Source organism: Osmia bicornis, chromosome 9, assembly GCF_907164935.1.
Source record: "Osmia bicornis bicornis chromosome 9, iOsmBic2.1, whole genome shotgun sequence".
NCBI classification, from domain to species: Eukaryota; Metazoa; Arthropoda; class Insecta; order Hymenoptera; family Megachilidae; genus Osmia; species Osmia bicornis.
The window spans coordinates 5,738,084-5,756,170 of NC_060224.1; the positions used below are offsets into that span (position 1 = coordinate 5,738,084).

At 45.4% G+C, this 18,087-nt stretch overlaps 1 protein-coding gene across 3 annotated transcripts in view; it reads left to right on the top strand.

Moving 5' to 3' along the window:
- The window catches only part of LOC114879002 (serine/arginine repetitive matrix protein 2), a 44,589-nt gene extending 32,983 nt beyond the window's left edge, over positions 1-11,606 (top strand). The window contains exons 1-12 of one of the 3 annotated variants that reach the window (XM_029193454.2): positions 1,107-1,735; positions 2,119-2,625; positions 2,701-3,592; positions 3,857-4,816; positions 5,235-5,495; positions 8,046-8,230; positions 8,633-8,881; positions 9,239-9,400; positions 9,861-10,146; positions 10,380-10,620; positions 10,698-10,848; positions 10,984-11,606. In XM_029193454.2, coding sequence (XP_029049287.2) covers positions 1,712-1,735; positions 2,119-2,625; positions 2,701-3,592; positions 3,857-4,816; positions 5,235-5,495; positions 8,046-8,230; positions 8,633-8,881; positions 9,239-9,400; positions 9,861-10,146; positions 10,380-10,620; positions 10,698-10,848; positions 10,984-11,244 — 4,179 coding nt within the window. In that variant the 5' untranslated portion in view covers positions 1,107-1,711 and the 3' untranslated portion in view covers positions 11,245-11,606. Of the gene's footprint in view, positions 1-1,106; positions 1,736-2,118; positions 2,626-2,700; positions 3,593-3,856; positions 4,817-5,234; positions 5,496-8,045; positions 8,231-8,632; positions 8,882-9,238; positions 9,401-9,860; positions 10,147-10,379; positions 10,621-10,697; positions 10,849-10,983 lie in introns of those variants that run through there. The other 2 variants (XM_029193451.2, XM_029193453.2) reach the window with 2 other exon arrangements.
- Positions 11,607-18,087: the final 6,481 nt, after the last annotated feature.

The window sequence follows — 18,087 nt, forward strand, 5'->3', positions numbered from 1 at the left end:
ATAAACAGAATTAAGAGGTGTACAAATTTCAATGAAAATCTATTCGAGCGTAATGATTTTTACGAACTTTTACCGATAAACCTGCAGAAGGTAGAAAGGAAATGAATTTAAGAGTAGCAAGTTGGCCCGTACAATTTTACATTATATCACGATAAATCTTTCACAATGAACGTCGGTGTCCCCTCATCTTTCTCCGAGAGAAAATCCATTGTTAAGAGAAGAATCCGTTCTCGGAGCCCGTAACTCGGACTTCGCCGTGTCAAAGTTAATATCCCATTCAAGAGGCTCGGCTCGAATCGCAGCGAGACGTCCTGGTTGCCGGAGAATTCTAAATTTACATGATACATGCGTCCGCGTCACGAGTTGACAAGGGTGAACGGTTAATCGTCTAACACGGCTACACAGGCGACAACCGAGGCTCGAGAGGGTAGGCGTTCTTCCACGAGGGGTTCAACGTTGCACGTGGGCGCATCCACTCGAAAGGGAACAACAACCGACGTTTAGCCCACGCGTGAAATATTTTTAAAACCACCCCGCGCCTTATATCGCGGAGAAAACAGAAAATAATCGAGAAGAACCGTGCGCGAGAAAGCTCCGGCAGATGTGCTCGATGAGCGATCGAGTCGAATCACTTTCTCCCGCGCGCTAATCTCGCGACTTTTTCGCCTCGAGAGCAGCCAAATGGAAAACAAAGAGCACACTGGAAGACTCAGGTGTTTCTTGCTCGCGAGACTGCGTCGAAGCGAGGATGCCCGGGTATGTCAGTAGCATCCGGCGAAAGGAAGCTATATGCTTTCCTCGGAAAAACTGGTACGGAAAACTGGACGAGGAAAAACGAGAAGAAAATCGAGAAATGAGACGTCTAGAGTGAAATATACATTCTGCTTTGACCCTGTAAACTCTAAACTCCTTTGACCTTCGTATAACAGCCCCGTAAGAAACGTGACACGGGTGAAAAGGATAAAACTGTCGAGCCGAGGGGACGTCAGAGTTAATTTCGAAGTTTCAGGTTAAAAAGTTGAGACTGCTATGCGGAAGGTCTTATTACGCTTTCGTCGAGTCGTCGCATCAGAAAGAATTCGCGGCGTAGTTTCAATTGTCCCCTCCCGCTGTCGTGTCCATTCGCTGATTCCTGTTATGAAATTCGAACGACGTCGACGAATATGCGGCGAGTATATTCGTTGCTCGATAGTTGCTCGTCGGAGCTCGAGTGCGTATAATCGAGTAGCTCGCGCCGGAAGCCACGGCATCTCGAAACGATTCCGATAGAAAATCACGAATCGATACTCGCTGAATTATTCATTCGGCCTTTCATTAACCAGCCAGCTGACCGTCCGAAAGTTATACCCGCTGCGAGGGAAAAAAATAAGTGTTTCTTGCGACGACGATTTAACTTGCGGGCCAAACTTTCATTTCCTGGCGAACGCTGATAAGACGGTGCTCGCCAGGACGGGGTTGAACGGCAATAACCTCTAGCCAGATCTTGAATAAAATTTCTTCTTGGTCCTGGACGAATTATCAAACGGATTACCAAAGGATTATAACTTCGGTTAAGTCGACGTGATCCTGTCCTCGTCGTTGGCTACATTGATCCCGTTCCCGACGCTGTCCAACAATAATATTTAATTACTGCCAAGGTGTCGGGAGAGGATCGAAAGTAACTGTGGAAGTTGCGAGATATCCGTACGGGGTGGTGTTAAAAGTTTAATTCATGCCCGCCACCGCCAACGTCCCGGTAATACGCCCTTAATCGTTTCAAAGTGCCACGCAGCTCGATCGCGACGTACCTGTCTCGAAAGGTCTGGAAAAGTGTCGTCTATCGTCTCAGTAAGCTCGAACTTTATCACTGGTAGTGTAAGAGAAGCACGAACGTGCAAGTTGGCATTTTTCGACGCGAAACGCGATCGTGCTGCTTGTCACCTTTCGAACGTATTCCAGAAATAATTTCCTTACTCTTCAATTACGATCGTAAACGTGAAAGTTCTATCTTTCAAACGACGACACGATAATCACTGTTATTAAGGACTATTTTCAATTTCCCTCTCGCGAAAAAGAGAAGCGACAGAGACGAGCCAGCATTTAATTTCCGTGGTTTCCATGTTTTTTTTTTTTCTTCAGAGTATCCTGCGCGGCAGGACGATCTGTCAGAAGGGTCAGAAGAAGAAGAACGTCGCTTTCACGGAATATCTGACAGAGATAATCGGCTACGGAGGCGATGACTTCTTCTCGGACGCCGAGGAGGAGGACGAGCAGGACCTGGCCGAGTCGTTCAACGGCGACGACGATCCTCTGCCAGATAGCGAGGAGGAACGAGCTTTGGGTAACCTGACGCGTGCCAACACGAACTTCAACACGATCACTGCCAATCTGACGGAGATCGTCTCCACGAACGAGACGAGCAAATCGTCGGCCACGAGATCCTTCGCGTCCTTGATGCTCGGAAGGATACAGAAGGATTCGGAGGGCAAGAAGACCACATTGTTGGTTTCGGTCACGCCGTTCGGTGGCGACGAATCTTTGCCCACTGCCAAAAGACCCAGTGACAAAAAGGTTAATGGATTCGTCAACGGGCTCGTCCCGTCCCCATCTAAGTGCAAGAACGGCGAGAATGCTGATAAATCGGAGGTTAGTCAGGTTTACCGTTAAAACGTTAAGTAAGTCGTTGCAGCGAATCTAAACTCTGATAATATTTTCTCGCAGACGACGTCGAAAGGCGTGAAGAAGATTGACGGGGAGGCGAAGAAGGATGAGAAGAAGGAGCAGAAGTATCCCACGGGAATGGAGAAGATCGTGGACATGCCTCTGATCGCGTCCAACAACTTAATCTCCGTCATGCAGCGAAACGAGTCGACGATGGAGTTGAACGCGAAGGATAAAACGTTCGAGGTTAACGAGGCCAGCGCGGAAAAGACTCTGGAGATGGGTAAATCGGAGAAGAAGGCGGCGAACATCGCTCGCAGTCCAGCGATCAAGAAGACGGACAACGAGAAGCCGAAAGTTGCCCCGCAATCGGTTCAAAATGGCACCACGATGGAGTACGATTTTTCCAGCAGACTCGGGAAAAGAGGCGACGTTTTAGAGAAGGGTATCGAACTGACCCTGACTCCTTTGTCAAAGAACGACACCGAGGAATCCGCCGAGAGCGATAGATCCATGATTCAAAGAAAAGACGCTGGAAAAATCGTCGAAACGTCCGAGAGCCGTAAAGTGGAGAGCGAGGCGGCTCCGACAGAGAAGAAATTCACTTTCGAGGAAAGTAGAGAATTGGCTGGCGAGCCGGATGGAAAGGCGGACGAGGAAGAAGTGACGGAACCGCCGGCGCTTCCGAGGAGTCCGTTACCCATCGAATCTAGGCCTCCTCTTCAGGGTGACACGAGCAAACCAGTCGTCGCCACGGAACCGCGACCATCTTTCCTTCACGGTGCGGTTCACGTCGAAACGAAAGTGAAACCCGTAGTTCCTCAAAAGCCTATCAATTTCTTAACCAAGAGTCCAGCCGCGATTCCTGACGGAAATGGCCCGACGAAGAAGAGCTACGTGCTGCCTCCACCTTCCGTTCAAAACGCGGTGAACAGGCCCGCTCAAAGTATAGGTAAGGCGTTTATATTTCAATCTCTGGATATCAGATTAGTAGCTGCGACCAGTGTCAAAGTTAATTACGATAGAAGCGTCGGTAGGTGTCATTAACCCTGCAATCGAGTAACAAAGCCAATTCAGCGCTATCTGTATCTCAATTAGAGACTTATAAGGAGATCAGCAGGGCGTATTAAATCGAGCCTGTGATTAGTCGAAACGAGCCAAGTAATCGTCGCCGCGTAACACCGTCCAGTTGCCAACGTTTCCTACTGATTTCCAGGTGCAAGCAGCGTCCCGTCTCAGGAGCACCCTACTTCCTGTCGATCGATAACCACCAAAGACAAGCTCCAGGAACAACCTTCGAGTCCAGGAGCTTTCACCGAGATGACGACGAAAGACGCGGAGACGAATCGAATCTCGCGGATTCAGGATAATTCAAAGACCGTCTGTCAAGCGATCGAACCCCCGACGAAATCGGCGCCCACGGAAACCGCAGTGTCGAAAGTCTCCCCGGGAGTCAATACTAAGATGGCGCCTTTGAGCGTGGCCAGGAAACAAGCCGCGGATGGCGGAGATAACGAGAATCTAGATGTAGAAGAAGAAGTTCTGGACGCGCAGTGTTTGGCAGCGGAGTCGATACGGTCGCCGAACAAAAGGAGAATGGCACCCAAGCCACCGGCGGCTGATTTGGCGGAGGAATTGACCCCGAGCTCGACGTTGTTCGCCAGGAATCCCGGGGCGAACTTTAAGTCGGACTCGCCGGTTGTCAGGGAGAAAGAAAAGAGGGAAAGAGCGTCCTCCTGCAGTCCGAAGTTCCGAAAAGCAGTCTCGGATCTGCCAGACCCTACCAATTCGCAAACGTCCGATCCTGCCTCGAGGAGAACGATATCCTTGTCGCAGGACAGTCTGACTAGTGGACAGGAAGCTAGGGAAGAGAAAAAGAGGGGCAGATCGCGTTTCTCTTTGAAGCGGTTCCTCAGGATGGGCTCGAGAAAGGACGTGGACATGATCAACGGACACGCGTCCAATTCGAGGATCGACGAGATACCATCGACCCCGCAGCCGAAACCACGCTTGGAGATCATTCATCCGCTCGAGCTGGACGGCGCTGCCGTCGAAGTGGTGGGGAACGATAGGATCAGCAGGATAAGCGAGGATCAACCGGATTCCTGTGGTCCTAGAAACGACGCGGCAAGAGCAACTCGATCGCCACCGATGTCCACCGGATCTCATGCTACCGGTGAGCTTCTCTCTTTGATACTCGATCGTTCAAACTGCTACAGATTTATCAGCGATTGTGCCGTAAGGTGATAAAACCCTTCTCTCTGATAAACGTGTATTTCCGTTCGGGATCAGACTTTTCGCAGGGTTAGTTACGCGCGGAATTATAAAACGACAAATGGCACGATTCGCTTTGTTCAAATAATTATTCAACGCGAACCTTCCCGTTATCTCGGACTAATTAAACGCGATCCCTTTTATCGATTTAACAATGCATACGGTAATGCAGCTACCATTGGGTCACTGTATCAGGAGCACGCACACAGTTCCTTTAAAAGCAACGATTAATATCCGAGCACGAACCAGCGAGGTTCTCTAAATACAGCGTTAAAATTACAAGCGTCGTAACCTGGCTACGATATTCGACTTGGTTACAGCGAGACCCGGAAAACCACCACCGCCGCCAAGGAACCAGTCCCTGGAGGATTGGTCGAGACTGGATGCAGCAAGTAAACCGGTCAGACCGCCACCGCCACGCGTTGAGAGCAAACAATTACCGGCAAGAAGCGACAACAAACCGTCGAAATCATCGTCCTCCTCATCGTCGTCATCGTCATCGTCATCCTCATCGTCCTCGTCCCCGTCATCTTGGCAGCCTACCGCCTCGACCACCTCAGACTCGATTTACGCGAATCTGGGTAAGTTCAGGCCCATACAATGTAACTAATTATTGAAACCACGGCAAGTCTCGATGTTGTAACAGCCATACTCACACGAATCCTCGCGCCAGCTGCTTCCTTACGAATTTACTTATCGCGAGAACACGTCCGTTCGGTAGATCCTGTAACGTTGGATAACGGTGGTTAACTCTCATCCCCAACCTTCTTTCCCCGTTTTCTCGAATTTTTTTTCTTCGTTTACTCGTTTCGCCGGGTCGACGTACGGTCGTCGTGAAACTGGCGTTATTTTCTTTTTTTTTTTTTTTTTTCATTTTTATCTCTCATTGTTATCGAACGATAAAGAAGAGGAAGATGGTACTGTACAGAAGAGATTCATTCGCCAAACACGCGAAACAATATCGGATTTATGAATGTTCTTGAGATAAGATCTTACGACTTTTGCTATATGCCATACGCGTTTTTATATTTTATACGACTAATCCATTTGGAAAGACTATATTTTACTCGTGTACTCTGTCGACTAACTGCCTTTATACAGAGATATATTATATATATATTATACGTTTCGAAGATTCACGATTCTCTGTGATATACATATACATATGTATCTTATTATCATGTTACTTTGTAATATCCGTCAGCGTTGAAACGACGAGAGAAAACGCGACGCGTAACGAAAAAGAGTCGGGATTCTCGATGAAGAAATCGCGTCGCAAATGAAAACGCGTCTCGACGTGGCGTAAACGCTCGCACCCATTGTTTCCACGCGCGCAATTCGCTATTTTCGATACAGAAATTTTTCTCCAACGAACGAGAGCGTGATCAAAAGTTTGAGAATGGCTGACTGAACGAAAGAAACAACAAATGCGACGCTCAACTGTTGTATGAATCGATACACCCTGTTGTGTACACGGAACGAAAGAAAATGAACTACAAAAGATTCTCTGTAACCTGGAATTTCTGTGTCTGAAATAAACGTTTGTTGCCTGAAAAACACCAGAAAGCCTTGTTTTCTTGGTCACTCTCGATTACGAATTACGTATACACGCTTCTTTCTATTTTTTTTAATTTTATTTTTTATTTTTTTCATTTCATTTCTTTGTTCGTTGCACCCGTCGCGTTTTACCAGACGATCTAACGCATTCTATTATTCCTTTCATGACGAACGAACGGAGGCCTCGACGATGTGAAACGACGAAGCGAGAAAAGAAACTCGATCGATTCCTTTGATTTATTGTTATCGAGACCGTTTCACGTTTGCGCGGTTCGATTTGGGTCTGCTTCATCGTTAACCGCATGCACCGATCAGACTTTGCCTTCAAAGACTACTCGAAACTCGTGCACAGTTCTTTCATCACCCATCGTTTCTTTTATTCCTTTATATCAGGTCTTTCCAAGAGTTCGTGCCGTTTTTTAAATCGATGCATTTAGTTGAAGTCTTGTTAGTTTTTCATTAGATTTTTGTTAGATTATATTTTTATAGAAAGAAATTTTTGGAATGACCTAATCTTTCTTTTCTCCTCTTCCGTCTGCTTTTAGACATTCGATCAATTCATCCCATTCGCGATCTATAAATCAACCAACTGATTCGATGCTTTCCCCTAATTCTGTTCGACAAATCGAATCTGGTTTTGTTCGAGAATCGATAGCTAGAGGATAGAGAGGTGCTCTTCTGATTTTCTGCTCCGTTGTAAATAGCATACGCGTCGGTACCATTGTTGCGCAAGGCCTCCTCCTTTAACCATCCTGGGTGCAACTAACGCCGCATGTATTGATTGCATATTAGCATCGTGCTCCCTTTTAGTCGAACCTTGATAACGAATGCCTGCCAATCCCAGGATTCCCCGCGATTACTCCGAGACTCTGAACAACCACTTAATTCGCAGTGTTCCGTACAGAATTTATAGAACTCTATCGAACCCTTTAGCCGTGCAATTACTTTCCCGGAGAATTAAGATACCAGCTATAATCCTTCCGTTGCAAACATACAAATCAGAACCCGAGGATAAGCATAACGATGTAAACGTATCGTTTATATCGTTCTGAATGTTGAATACTCATTAACGCCTCGACTATTACAAATTAATTAAAGGGTTGAATAGAGTGCGTTTAAACTATAACCGTATCCTCTCGTTCTTTAATTTAACCCTGATATGCTCGTATATTATAAGAATTTTATAAGTATTTTATATAAAAAAATTAACTGTAATTCAATGAGCATATCCGGGTTAGAAACCACAATAGCCAATTCAGAGGAACGATCGATGAATCATCGATTCAGCGGGAAATCGTGCTTCCGCGGTTCGAGTTCGATTGAAATCGCGAAGGGGTAAAATAGTGATCTGAAAACGACGACGCGACCACGTGTTTTTTTTTCTTTTTTGCTTTTTCCCTGGCCGCTCCGCGTACCCACGTGTACGTATACGCGTGTTAACGCGTCTCTAGAGTATTATCGCAACGAGTGACGTCCTCCTAGCACGCTAGTACGGTAGCTAGCCTGTTTTGTGACATGCCTTGTGTCTTGTGGTACTAACCCGTGGCGCTTGACGATGGCGGACGTGCCTGCAGCAGCGGAGGATGTTACAGGTGAGGTGCGCAGCTCGTTGGCACCCTCGAAACCGCAAAGAACCGCCAGTATGAGGGACCAAGCTACCTCGCAGCCGATCCTCAAGAAACACGGCTCATCCAGTCCGGCCCTTAATCAAGATTACGAGCCAGTCGCGGTTTCTGCACCACCCACCTCCGATTCTCTGGTAATGCTACTATCGATGGCCCTTTAACGCGATCTTTACGACCGTATGGCCAATCGGAACGAATTGGAAGGTGTTCAAGAGTTTAACCTCCTTCGCTACAGACAGACTTGATCAAAAACGACTACCCTTTTATGGGAGAAGAAGTTCCCCGAGTTTGAAGATTATTCGGAATAAATTTCTCCTTTATCTCACCCTAGCATCGGTTAATTAAATGGTCGATGGAGAAATCGATGGTACGGAAAATTAAAGAAAAACTGTTCAACCTTAGGAGCGCGGACCATGAAGAAAGTCTATAAACCTACATATGCGTTTACAGAAAATCAAATTCTTGAACATCTTTCGTTGAACCTACTTAACGAAAATCACTAATTTAACATCTGATTTTCCCCGGATTTTTTCCAGACGTCTAACGACAGTCATGTTTACGAGTGCCTTTCTAGTTCGCCAGAGTGCGATTCGAATCTCGAGCTCCGACACGGGGGCGGATCTCATCTCACCTGCAAGAGGAAATCCGACAGCAACGCGATGGAACCCACTGCGGAATTCAAATTCCATCATCAGACGTTCGTCAGGTCGACTTCGCTTCCGTATTGCGGTAGCGAGACCGAGAGCGAGTTGTATGCACCGTACGGTTTTTACACTGGCGACGAGGTATTATCTCTTTGCTCTTTTATCGCAAAAACAGGATACATTAGATGAATACGTACGATTCATTTCGTAGAAACAATTCTCAAAGTTTGTTCAACTTTATCGATCTCCGAATGGAGATGCCTGAAAATTTCTTAAAAAGCGCGACTCGTTTCCACAGACACGAAGGAAAACGACAATTTTATTATCGCAGCGAGACTTTTCCAGTGGTATTTACGGAACTTTATTACCCACTGGAAAATTCATGGCTCGGCTAGACTCTTCGTATATAATAAAGAACCTCGGAAACAATTTTACTTCGAGATAGTTTTATCGGTCGCGCGAACCCGCGGAATTTCTAATAGAATCCTTAAAATGCAGGGCCCCGAGGAGGATCAGGACTGGAAGAATAAGGACGACGAATTAAGGATAAGCCGATTGAGGCAACGCAGAGGTCGCAGTATAGTTCATCGGAGCCTCGAGGATAATTACGGCGCCGTGGTCGTCGCGAATCACGAGGCTCTCGCGCAATTTCTCGAGCAGGTATCATTCAGATTTTCCTCGCATACTGACATTTCCTTTTTACAGGTTAATTTCAGTGAAAATCTCCCGGGTGAATTTCGCATGAAACGCGCGTTGAATTATCGCATAATTTCTTAAAGTTCCATTCAACAGAGTTGGCTTCGGTCGTTTTGATTATCCACCAGATAGGAAAATTTCTTTGGACGTTAATTTCTTAGCCGACGACTCAAACAGAGGTCTCGAAGAATTTTACAGTAGAACCCGTAGAATTACCTACCGTAAATTTCTCAAAGTTATACATATTCAAGAGACGTTCTTGCCGAACGATTCAACCGAAAAGCCTTCAAGAATTTTGCATAAAACACGTAGGGTTATTGCAAATATCTCACAGTTCTATTCAGGATTCAAGGTTGTTCGTTAAAAATATCGCGACGATAGTGTATGCATGAAAAATACAGCCATCGTTCGCGATCTGTTGCAGCTGAACCAAACGCCTCAAGTGCCAACCGGGCTGCGAGCACTGAAAAATACGAATCCCCGTATAAGCCACTTCAACATCGACGCCAATACGTCGATTACCGTCGGCAGAAGAATATTTTACTCGGCGACGTGGAACGAGATGAACGTCACTCTCTGCGTCGCCTTCGATCTGGCCACACACGTGTCACGGAAAGAATTTTATTTGGCACCTATAATCGAGTTTATAGACAGCGTGCCGAAGGAAATTACCGAGAAAGCGGGACTGGCTGGGAACAAGCAGCCCGAAGGTACCTACCATCGTTTTATTTCTCTAATATCTTAGATTGGATATTGGAATTTTTCATCACCTTTTGATGGCTACTTAACGGTAGATTTATTAACCAATTAAAACGTCTGTCTTCAGGTTTCTTAATTTTTCGTTACAGAATTTATTAAGATATTTTCGTTGAAAGACATTCCTGATGCCAATCCCTGTCCCACATCATCCTACACTTTGTACACTATTTTCTAATTATTTCAGTGACCATTTCTGTTCTACCCCGTCTGCAAGTAAGCACGATACAATCGTTCGGCGTCGCGACGACCAAGGACATGCACGAGGAGGGAACGATCAGAGAAGCCTCGTTTGTGCTTCTCCAATTCGTCACCGCGTTGAAGAGCCTTCAAGCGAGAGGAATCGAGGAGTCCGCGAGCAGTCTGAACAACGTGGTACTCTGCAGGGAGGACAAGGATGCCTATTACAGGCTCTACCTTCTTCAGGGGTCGGTATACGCGCGACGTCGCTCTCTCGACGCCAAGCTCGGAATTGGTTTGCTTACTGCTCGATAACCTTTGACAGATTGAACGTGGAGACGAACGAGGAACGAGAAGAGGATAGGGTCTCATTGTGCCAGTGCGCCCTCGTCGCGCTTCGACAATTGAACTTGACGAACAGGTTACCCTTGATTCAGGAGCTGCTCATGAGGGAAAAGGCGGTCACGTTGTCTCAGGTAACAGTGAAATGCTTTTCAGTTACTCCAAGAAATTACATCTTCGATCGAATGTAAAAAGGAATCGACGTCCATCGATAAATAGAGAGGAGAAATCAAATAAAGTAAAGGATAAAGTATACGCTGTGGTTGTAGGTGAAATCAGTCCTGGAATTTTCTCTGTGGGGACCAGCGGACGTGACCCTAGGTGGACCACGAGAGAGGGAGGTCACCCTACAAAGATGGCTCGATCTGGAGAGAGCGAACGTTCTTCATGCTCTAGTGAGGACGAGAACACCCCTGACCGTCACGGACGAATACCAATTGCTATTCTTGGTTCGAACCAGCGCGAAAATTATGGGCCAAGCGTCATTGCTGTTGGACGAGCAACGAACCAGGCTGGCCAAAACTCGCTAATCGACCCTTTTTTCCGTGAACCAACCGATGCCAAACGAACCGGCGAACGTTTCGTGGACAAAATACACTTATTCGATGTTCGACCAACCTGACAGGAACGTGTAAGATCTTCAAGCAATACGCGAAAGCGAGCAGAAAGCGCAGGATAATCGTAATTGTACAGATCTGATAAAAATTTAGGACGAATCGTAGGTATTCGAGTGCGTGCCAATGCTCAAAGTGCTAAATCCGATCGCGTGGAATTACGCTCTCTATCGATCCACTTTTCAACGCGTGTCTTTTATAAATAATTATTTCCCATCACTGTTTTATGTATAATCTTATTGATTATTTGTATAAATAAATGCTCGAGATAATACGTATGGTCGGTGTATTATTTCCTCGATGAATCACACGGTTAATGCGCTGATATCCGATTAGGCATGCGTAAATTCACAATAGCACCCTCCTGAGTATTAAACTACCAGAGTTATTCAATAAGTTGAGAGACAAATGGCTGCTGTTCGAGAAATATTACCTTACCCCCGTTGCGTGAGGATTAAAAAGGAAGGTTAATTATTACTATTTCTCCGCTATCCAGCGTGAGCAACATCGATGGAATGATTCGCAGTACACGCGGATCAGGCATACCCGTACCGCGAAACATAGTTGGCTCGATTTATCAACGTCGCGAACTGGAATCCGCGCCAGGTAGCCGATACAACAAATTCCGTGTAATAGCCACGCACGTGATCGAACGCGTATTATCGTTAATGCAATAACGACGCGCACCCCCTCGGCCCCGATAAATCAATAATCGTCGCGGCGGCAGCGGCGACCACCAGGCCGAGTAGTTTTTGGCGGAACAACCGCGAGCTGCTTGAAATATGCGACGCGTCTCCCCGATGCCTTTCGATCGGCAAATTAAAAATCTGGCTTCGTTCCCGGCTACCTCGACGACGAAACGGTTTAAGTAATTCCTCACCGCGCGCCTCTTTTACCCCTATCAGCTACCAACACCGCATCGTCCCGTTTCAACCCCCTTTTTTATTCCCCCTCTACAGGAACTCTCATCGTGCACAGGCTTCGCATACCGCGATCTACCTCGGCACACACAGAACGAAACGAGTTTTTAATTAAACCTTATGAATTTAATGGCGCACAAAAGCGACCATCAACCGCCTCTACGGAGAAGGACACCGCTTTCGAGTCGGTCGCGGATTCTCCGATACCATCCCTTTTAAAACCCTTCGACGACGATGGAATTAAGAATATTCTATGCATCGAATTTACAATCTCTTTGTTGCGAAAAAATTGCTAGATATTCATCAACTCTTTCATCGAATAAGCTGCGAGGATACGGTGGGATAAAAAATAGACCGGGTTAGAGCGGAATATTCATTATAAAGTTTGAAATTCTCCTTCCAGCCTCGTCCAGCGAAAAGAACGAAATTAGCGTCTTTTTAAAATTGCCTTTTACCTCTAATCCTTCGAGGAAGAAACTCTTTGTCGCGGGGGTTTTCAACGTTCTCCGTGAACGAAATAAGAAAGTGTTTGCTGAACTTCTCGAGCAGCTTTCAAGCTGGGTATACTAATTATTGACCGGACGTGGCTTTGTTTAGCTCGAACGGCATAGATGTCGCACATTTTACCTTCAACTATAAGACGAGGCTCGTTTTAATGCTTTGAAACTAGTAACTGTTCGTTACCGAGAGACGATGCTTCTCAGAAGGGTCGAAGATAGGCGCGAACCAGTTAAAAATTAACCATTCCACGTTGGTCGAATGTTTGAACGATTTATGAAGACATTGAAGAAATTGAAGTTCACCGTATTGAAATCTGTTTGCTATGATGATATGCCGAAGCTCGGCAAACTTGCAGCGTTAATACCCCGTTCGCGGAGAGGAAAAGCGAGATTACAAAAGCGATTTCCTTTCTTCCCTACAATGGAAGATCGTTAAATTGATCGACATTGAAGACACTCCTGAACAGAGAGACAAAGACACAAAGCTTCGAACGCACTGCTTATTGGTTGCATAATTTATTCAGCTCTCGTGCCGAAGTATGAAACTGATGACGATAAAGAACAAAACAATCGTCTTTTTTCCCATCCTCCTCGAGACGCCCACGTAATAGAGCTCTCAGACGCAGTCGTTAACGGGGATGCTATCGGTAGATTTTGAAAACAATCCCGCGCACTTTAGTCGCGGCTTTTATCGGCGAGAAATCGAACCGATGAACAGTGAACTATTTGCCGCCGAGATTGCATATCAAATGCAACTGACACGAGTCGCATCCGTTTTCGTATAAGGTGCGCAACACTTGGAAATACGCTTTCGGCTCTACGTCGATGTTGATTTATCGATGCGTCAGTAAACGCGAAGACGTTGAGGTAGCTTGATAGAACAATGACTAGACTTCACCTGAAACGACAAGCGGATTGCCACTGTAAACCGATAAACGTTTGTCAGTCGTTGGGAAATCGCTCAGGGAAAACTGTTCAGGGAAAAGCGCGAGGTGTTAACGTCGATCGCGAAATCGTCGACTAAGATCGATCGAAGACAACATGTTTATTCCCTTGAAATATAATGCAGGGAATGGCTCAAGCATCCGACTAATTAGTCGACCCAGTTTAGGGCACGCGCTGCAGGCGAGATGCAGTTAAAACAAAGTTTTAGTATGTCGACGACGAGGCGTTGTGACCGCAGGGCAGAGAAGAATAACGAAAGGTATCGTTATATAACCAGAAGAGACGATAGAAGCGTATAATTACCCTCGATTCTGGAATCATTAAATCTTTCTTTTTTTCTACTTCCTTTCGCATTGAAACCACGAGAGAATGCTTCTCACTCAAAAAAAAAGCTGTAGCTGACCAAACAATTTTCATAATAAATGTTGTTCGTTCAGTTTCTCTGAAAATCGCCCGATCATATGCATCTATTATGATACATTAATCTCACCGCGAACGTTACGGCGAACATTGTTGTACTTCATAATTTGGTAGCGGAATTAACGAGCGACGATAACATAAAACAGTCATGAATTAACAATACCCCTATTGACTCTGTATTAAGCCGGTGGCACGGAATTACACGCGTTTATTAAATTCCGATGCGATCATTCGTTTTATACTCAGCTGGTTACGGATGAAATTTTTCTGTGGGGTTGAATCAACAATCGGACCGGAATCAACGCACGAAACATTCAATAATTTCATTGTAATTCGGATTCAATTAGGTAGACGTAATTTGCTCGCGCACAATTTCAAATTTCCAACGTACGTTTTCGCGAATGAAATGAAAATATGTTGTACATTAATTAAAAATCGAAACAAAAATGAACATATTTTCATATTCAGTTTTTAGCCATTTATGAAACGTAAGCAAAGTTGGACGGGTGTTTTTCACTTCTCTATTTTCAGGCACGTCGGTTTATTTTTCGAGCCGTTGAAATTTTCGGGCGTCGAAGAGCGGAAAACCGAGGTGTTTGCTAATTTCGCGGGGCGAGAAGCCCGCAAACAATCGGCCGGTTGCTTCGGATAGCGCCGCTTAATTTGCCTGCGCCAGAGAATTTAGATTATCCCGACAAGCGGGTTCATGCCCGTAGGGTCAATTGCGCTGGTCCACCGGTCGGTTAATTTCGCTCCGAACTGGCGTCGAGACGCACCTTCCTGCTGGCTGGCGGACGCCCAAAAGTACCGTGGCAAAAGTGCAAAACGCGTTTGCTGAAGATACGTGAAAAAGTACGTACTAAGCAGGAATTTCCGGAGTAACACAAATTATCCAACGAAATTATTAAAAAAAAAAAAAGTAATAAAAATTATACGATGCAGTGAGTATAACATAAAGTTTGGAGAATTTCATTAAAATAATTTCAAATACAGCTGAAGCAGGAAAACTTAGAATTTCAAGTGGAGTTTCGTTTTGCGGTGTGTCTTCGTTAAACCGGAAACTCGACGAGCAGCTATCGAGACCGACTACCCTAATTTCATTTGGTTCTGGTGTTCTAACGCGTTTCCGGCAAATGGTCGCCCGAGGTCCGTTACTCTCCGGATAACCCGTGAACCCTGCTCATTTCCATTTTCAGACGTTTCGCTTTAAATTCCGTCAGGAGAAGGCGTGAAATTGTTTGCTGCAACCTGCTGCACGAATACACCGAGGAACAGGGTGCAAACGTTGTTAAATAGTTTAATGTCGTAGAGCTTGATTATTTCCGTTCGCGGTGAACTGGCTGGGAGCTTCTCGTTAACTTGACTCGTCGTTAACGGAAACGACGTCGCTGGCGAACGTGGCCAAACGTCTTTGAAAGCGTAAAACAGCAAATTACCTAATTACCAGCAGACGACACGAAATGCTGAAGCAGAATTATTTACGCGCACGTTACATGAGTTACACCGATTTTCTATGCACATCTTTGATATTTACATCGTTCCATTTATCGCGTAGAAACGATAGATCGATGAAAAGAAAATGGCGATCGTTTGATTATTTACACGATGCGAAACGACAATTTACCCTCGCACGGAAACTGAAATCGGAGCAAGCTGTGTTTTCCATTCGTACACGTTACGTAGAAAATGGCATTCATCTTTGAAAACGCGTCGATGGAAACTGCTCGAGCCAGTTCGTATCATTGTGCCGTTCGAACGGAACTCGATATCATTGACAAATAAGAGAGACGGTACAACGTAAACTTGCCAATGCATGCGGCCGGCATAAAGTCTGGAAATTCGTAGCTGCTAGCCAAGCTTCTTGATGGGTTTGCGTTATTTGTACAGGCTCCAACGTTGAAAATTGTCGAAAGCTTTCCCCGACGCGTTATCCGACTGACACGAACGGTACCGTGCTATTAGGGCGTTTCCGTTTGTTGTATGTACATTTTCAGCATTCTACCCGACTTCGACGAACAAACTGTCGTAATATTAAATTGCAATTTCATTCGTTTCGTTGCCTGTGGACTTTGTAACTATGAAACTTCCATAAACGAAGAATATCACACTTTTTACATTTTTTTAGTGCAGCTGTTACAGAAATATTGCAGAGAGTGTCATTGTAAAAACGTATTACACGTTCAAACAGTAACCGAAGTAGGTTGTAAGTAGCGATGGATATTCAGAGTCTTGCAGCTTTTCAAACAATTCAAGTATTCTTGGAAAGCTTTAAAAGTATCGCCAAATGATACATAGGATAAAACGATTTAAAGCTTATAAAGTTTAAAGTGTCGAACGAGCGAGCGCTGTATTTTCCCTTTTTCCCTAAAGCGCAAGAGAGTTATGGGTAGTGAAAAGTGGCGATATCCGTGGCGCGAGGATACACGGTTGCAAGCAACTGGCGACGACACGTACGACCTAACGTACATAATCCGGTGAATTACATTGATTACAAGTAGCTGGTAGTCGCGTGTGTGTAACACGTCGGCCGCAGAGCTGTTTCCGAGTACACGCGTGTGTACGGAAAGCGCTAAAAGCCTCTTCGCCAGGAAGAGGCAGATTCTCCACGGCGATACACGCTCGTCCCACCAGCTTCGATCGACTAAAACAGCCTCGTGTCTTCGAGGACTATGCGTGTAACGTCGACGCGATTTATTGTTCAACGTCTGCGGGGGATATATTGTCCGATGTTCGACATTTACGACTATTACCACTGATTCGTCGTTTCAACACAGTACCGGGAAACGATCAACAAAACACAGTTGCAAAGCTAATAAATCTATAAAGATGACTTCGGGACATTGTTGCGATACTGAAACTTCGTGAATTATTCAGCGTAACGTCGAACTTCAACTAACAATGTTGAATAACACTTGTTGACAAGCTTTAGAATATTTATGATACATTGGAGAGAATCGCAGGAAAATTGAAAACGATATCGCATAACGTGTTCTTCTTTTCTTAGCGATTAGCATAATCGCAAGCGTTTTTTTAAGACGTTACAATCAAATTCTCCCATCTGCGGTGGTTTAATATCAGGACATATATTACGACAATGATGCTCGTACGTGGTGTGCCCGTAAAATAGGAAGATAAAGATCCCATAAAGACGTCAGCCACGTTGCCGGGAGCATGCTGAAGCCGCAACGACCCATACAAGATACGATGCTCATTTTGTTTAACACGATGCAGTTAAATAAAAGATGTGTCCAAACTTGCCAGACTCGCTGAGATTATTTTATAAATGAAACAGCATTGCTTCGCCGAGAGAACTTGAACAATTCGCATAAATAACGCGAACGTTCGTTTCCTTCGTCGGTGACACAGAAAACATCGCGGCAATCGGTTTCTCGTTTTCCCAGGAAATTCGACCGATTCGAAGACAAACGACCCCGACGCGGAGGTCGAATGCATCGGTGCACAAATGCATCGAACTGCAACCAGCTTGTGTTTACTTGGAACCGTTGTTTCGGATTTTCCGCGTAAATTGTTCGCGGTAGGCGCGATAAATAATCAACACGTGGGACTTAACGATCGCCGATCTGGACGAAACTTGCCGCGAAACTTGCAGCTGGGGGGGAAAAGTTACTTCCGTTCGGAATTTTCCGCGTCTCGAAAACTCGAACATTGACGTCGAATAAATAACTTTTTATTCGCAACTTGTTTCGCTTATTGCGCGAAAGATATCGCGATTACGACGTTACGTACTAATTAGAATCTTTATTTATGGTCCTGGCAGTGATATCGTTGTTAATTTGCAGCTACCGTTTTTCAGGGGGTCCGCCCTGTTTAACTCTGCGCGCCGCTTTAACGATTCAATTCTTTTTCCGACCGTTTCCTGTTTCGCTGCTTTGTGCCGGATTAAAATGCTCCGGAACATCCGAGCGAATAGAAACAAACGTAGAAAGAAACTGAAATGTTTTTGAGGTAATGTA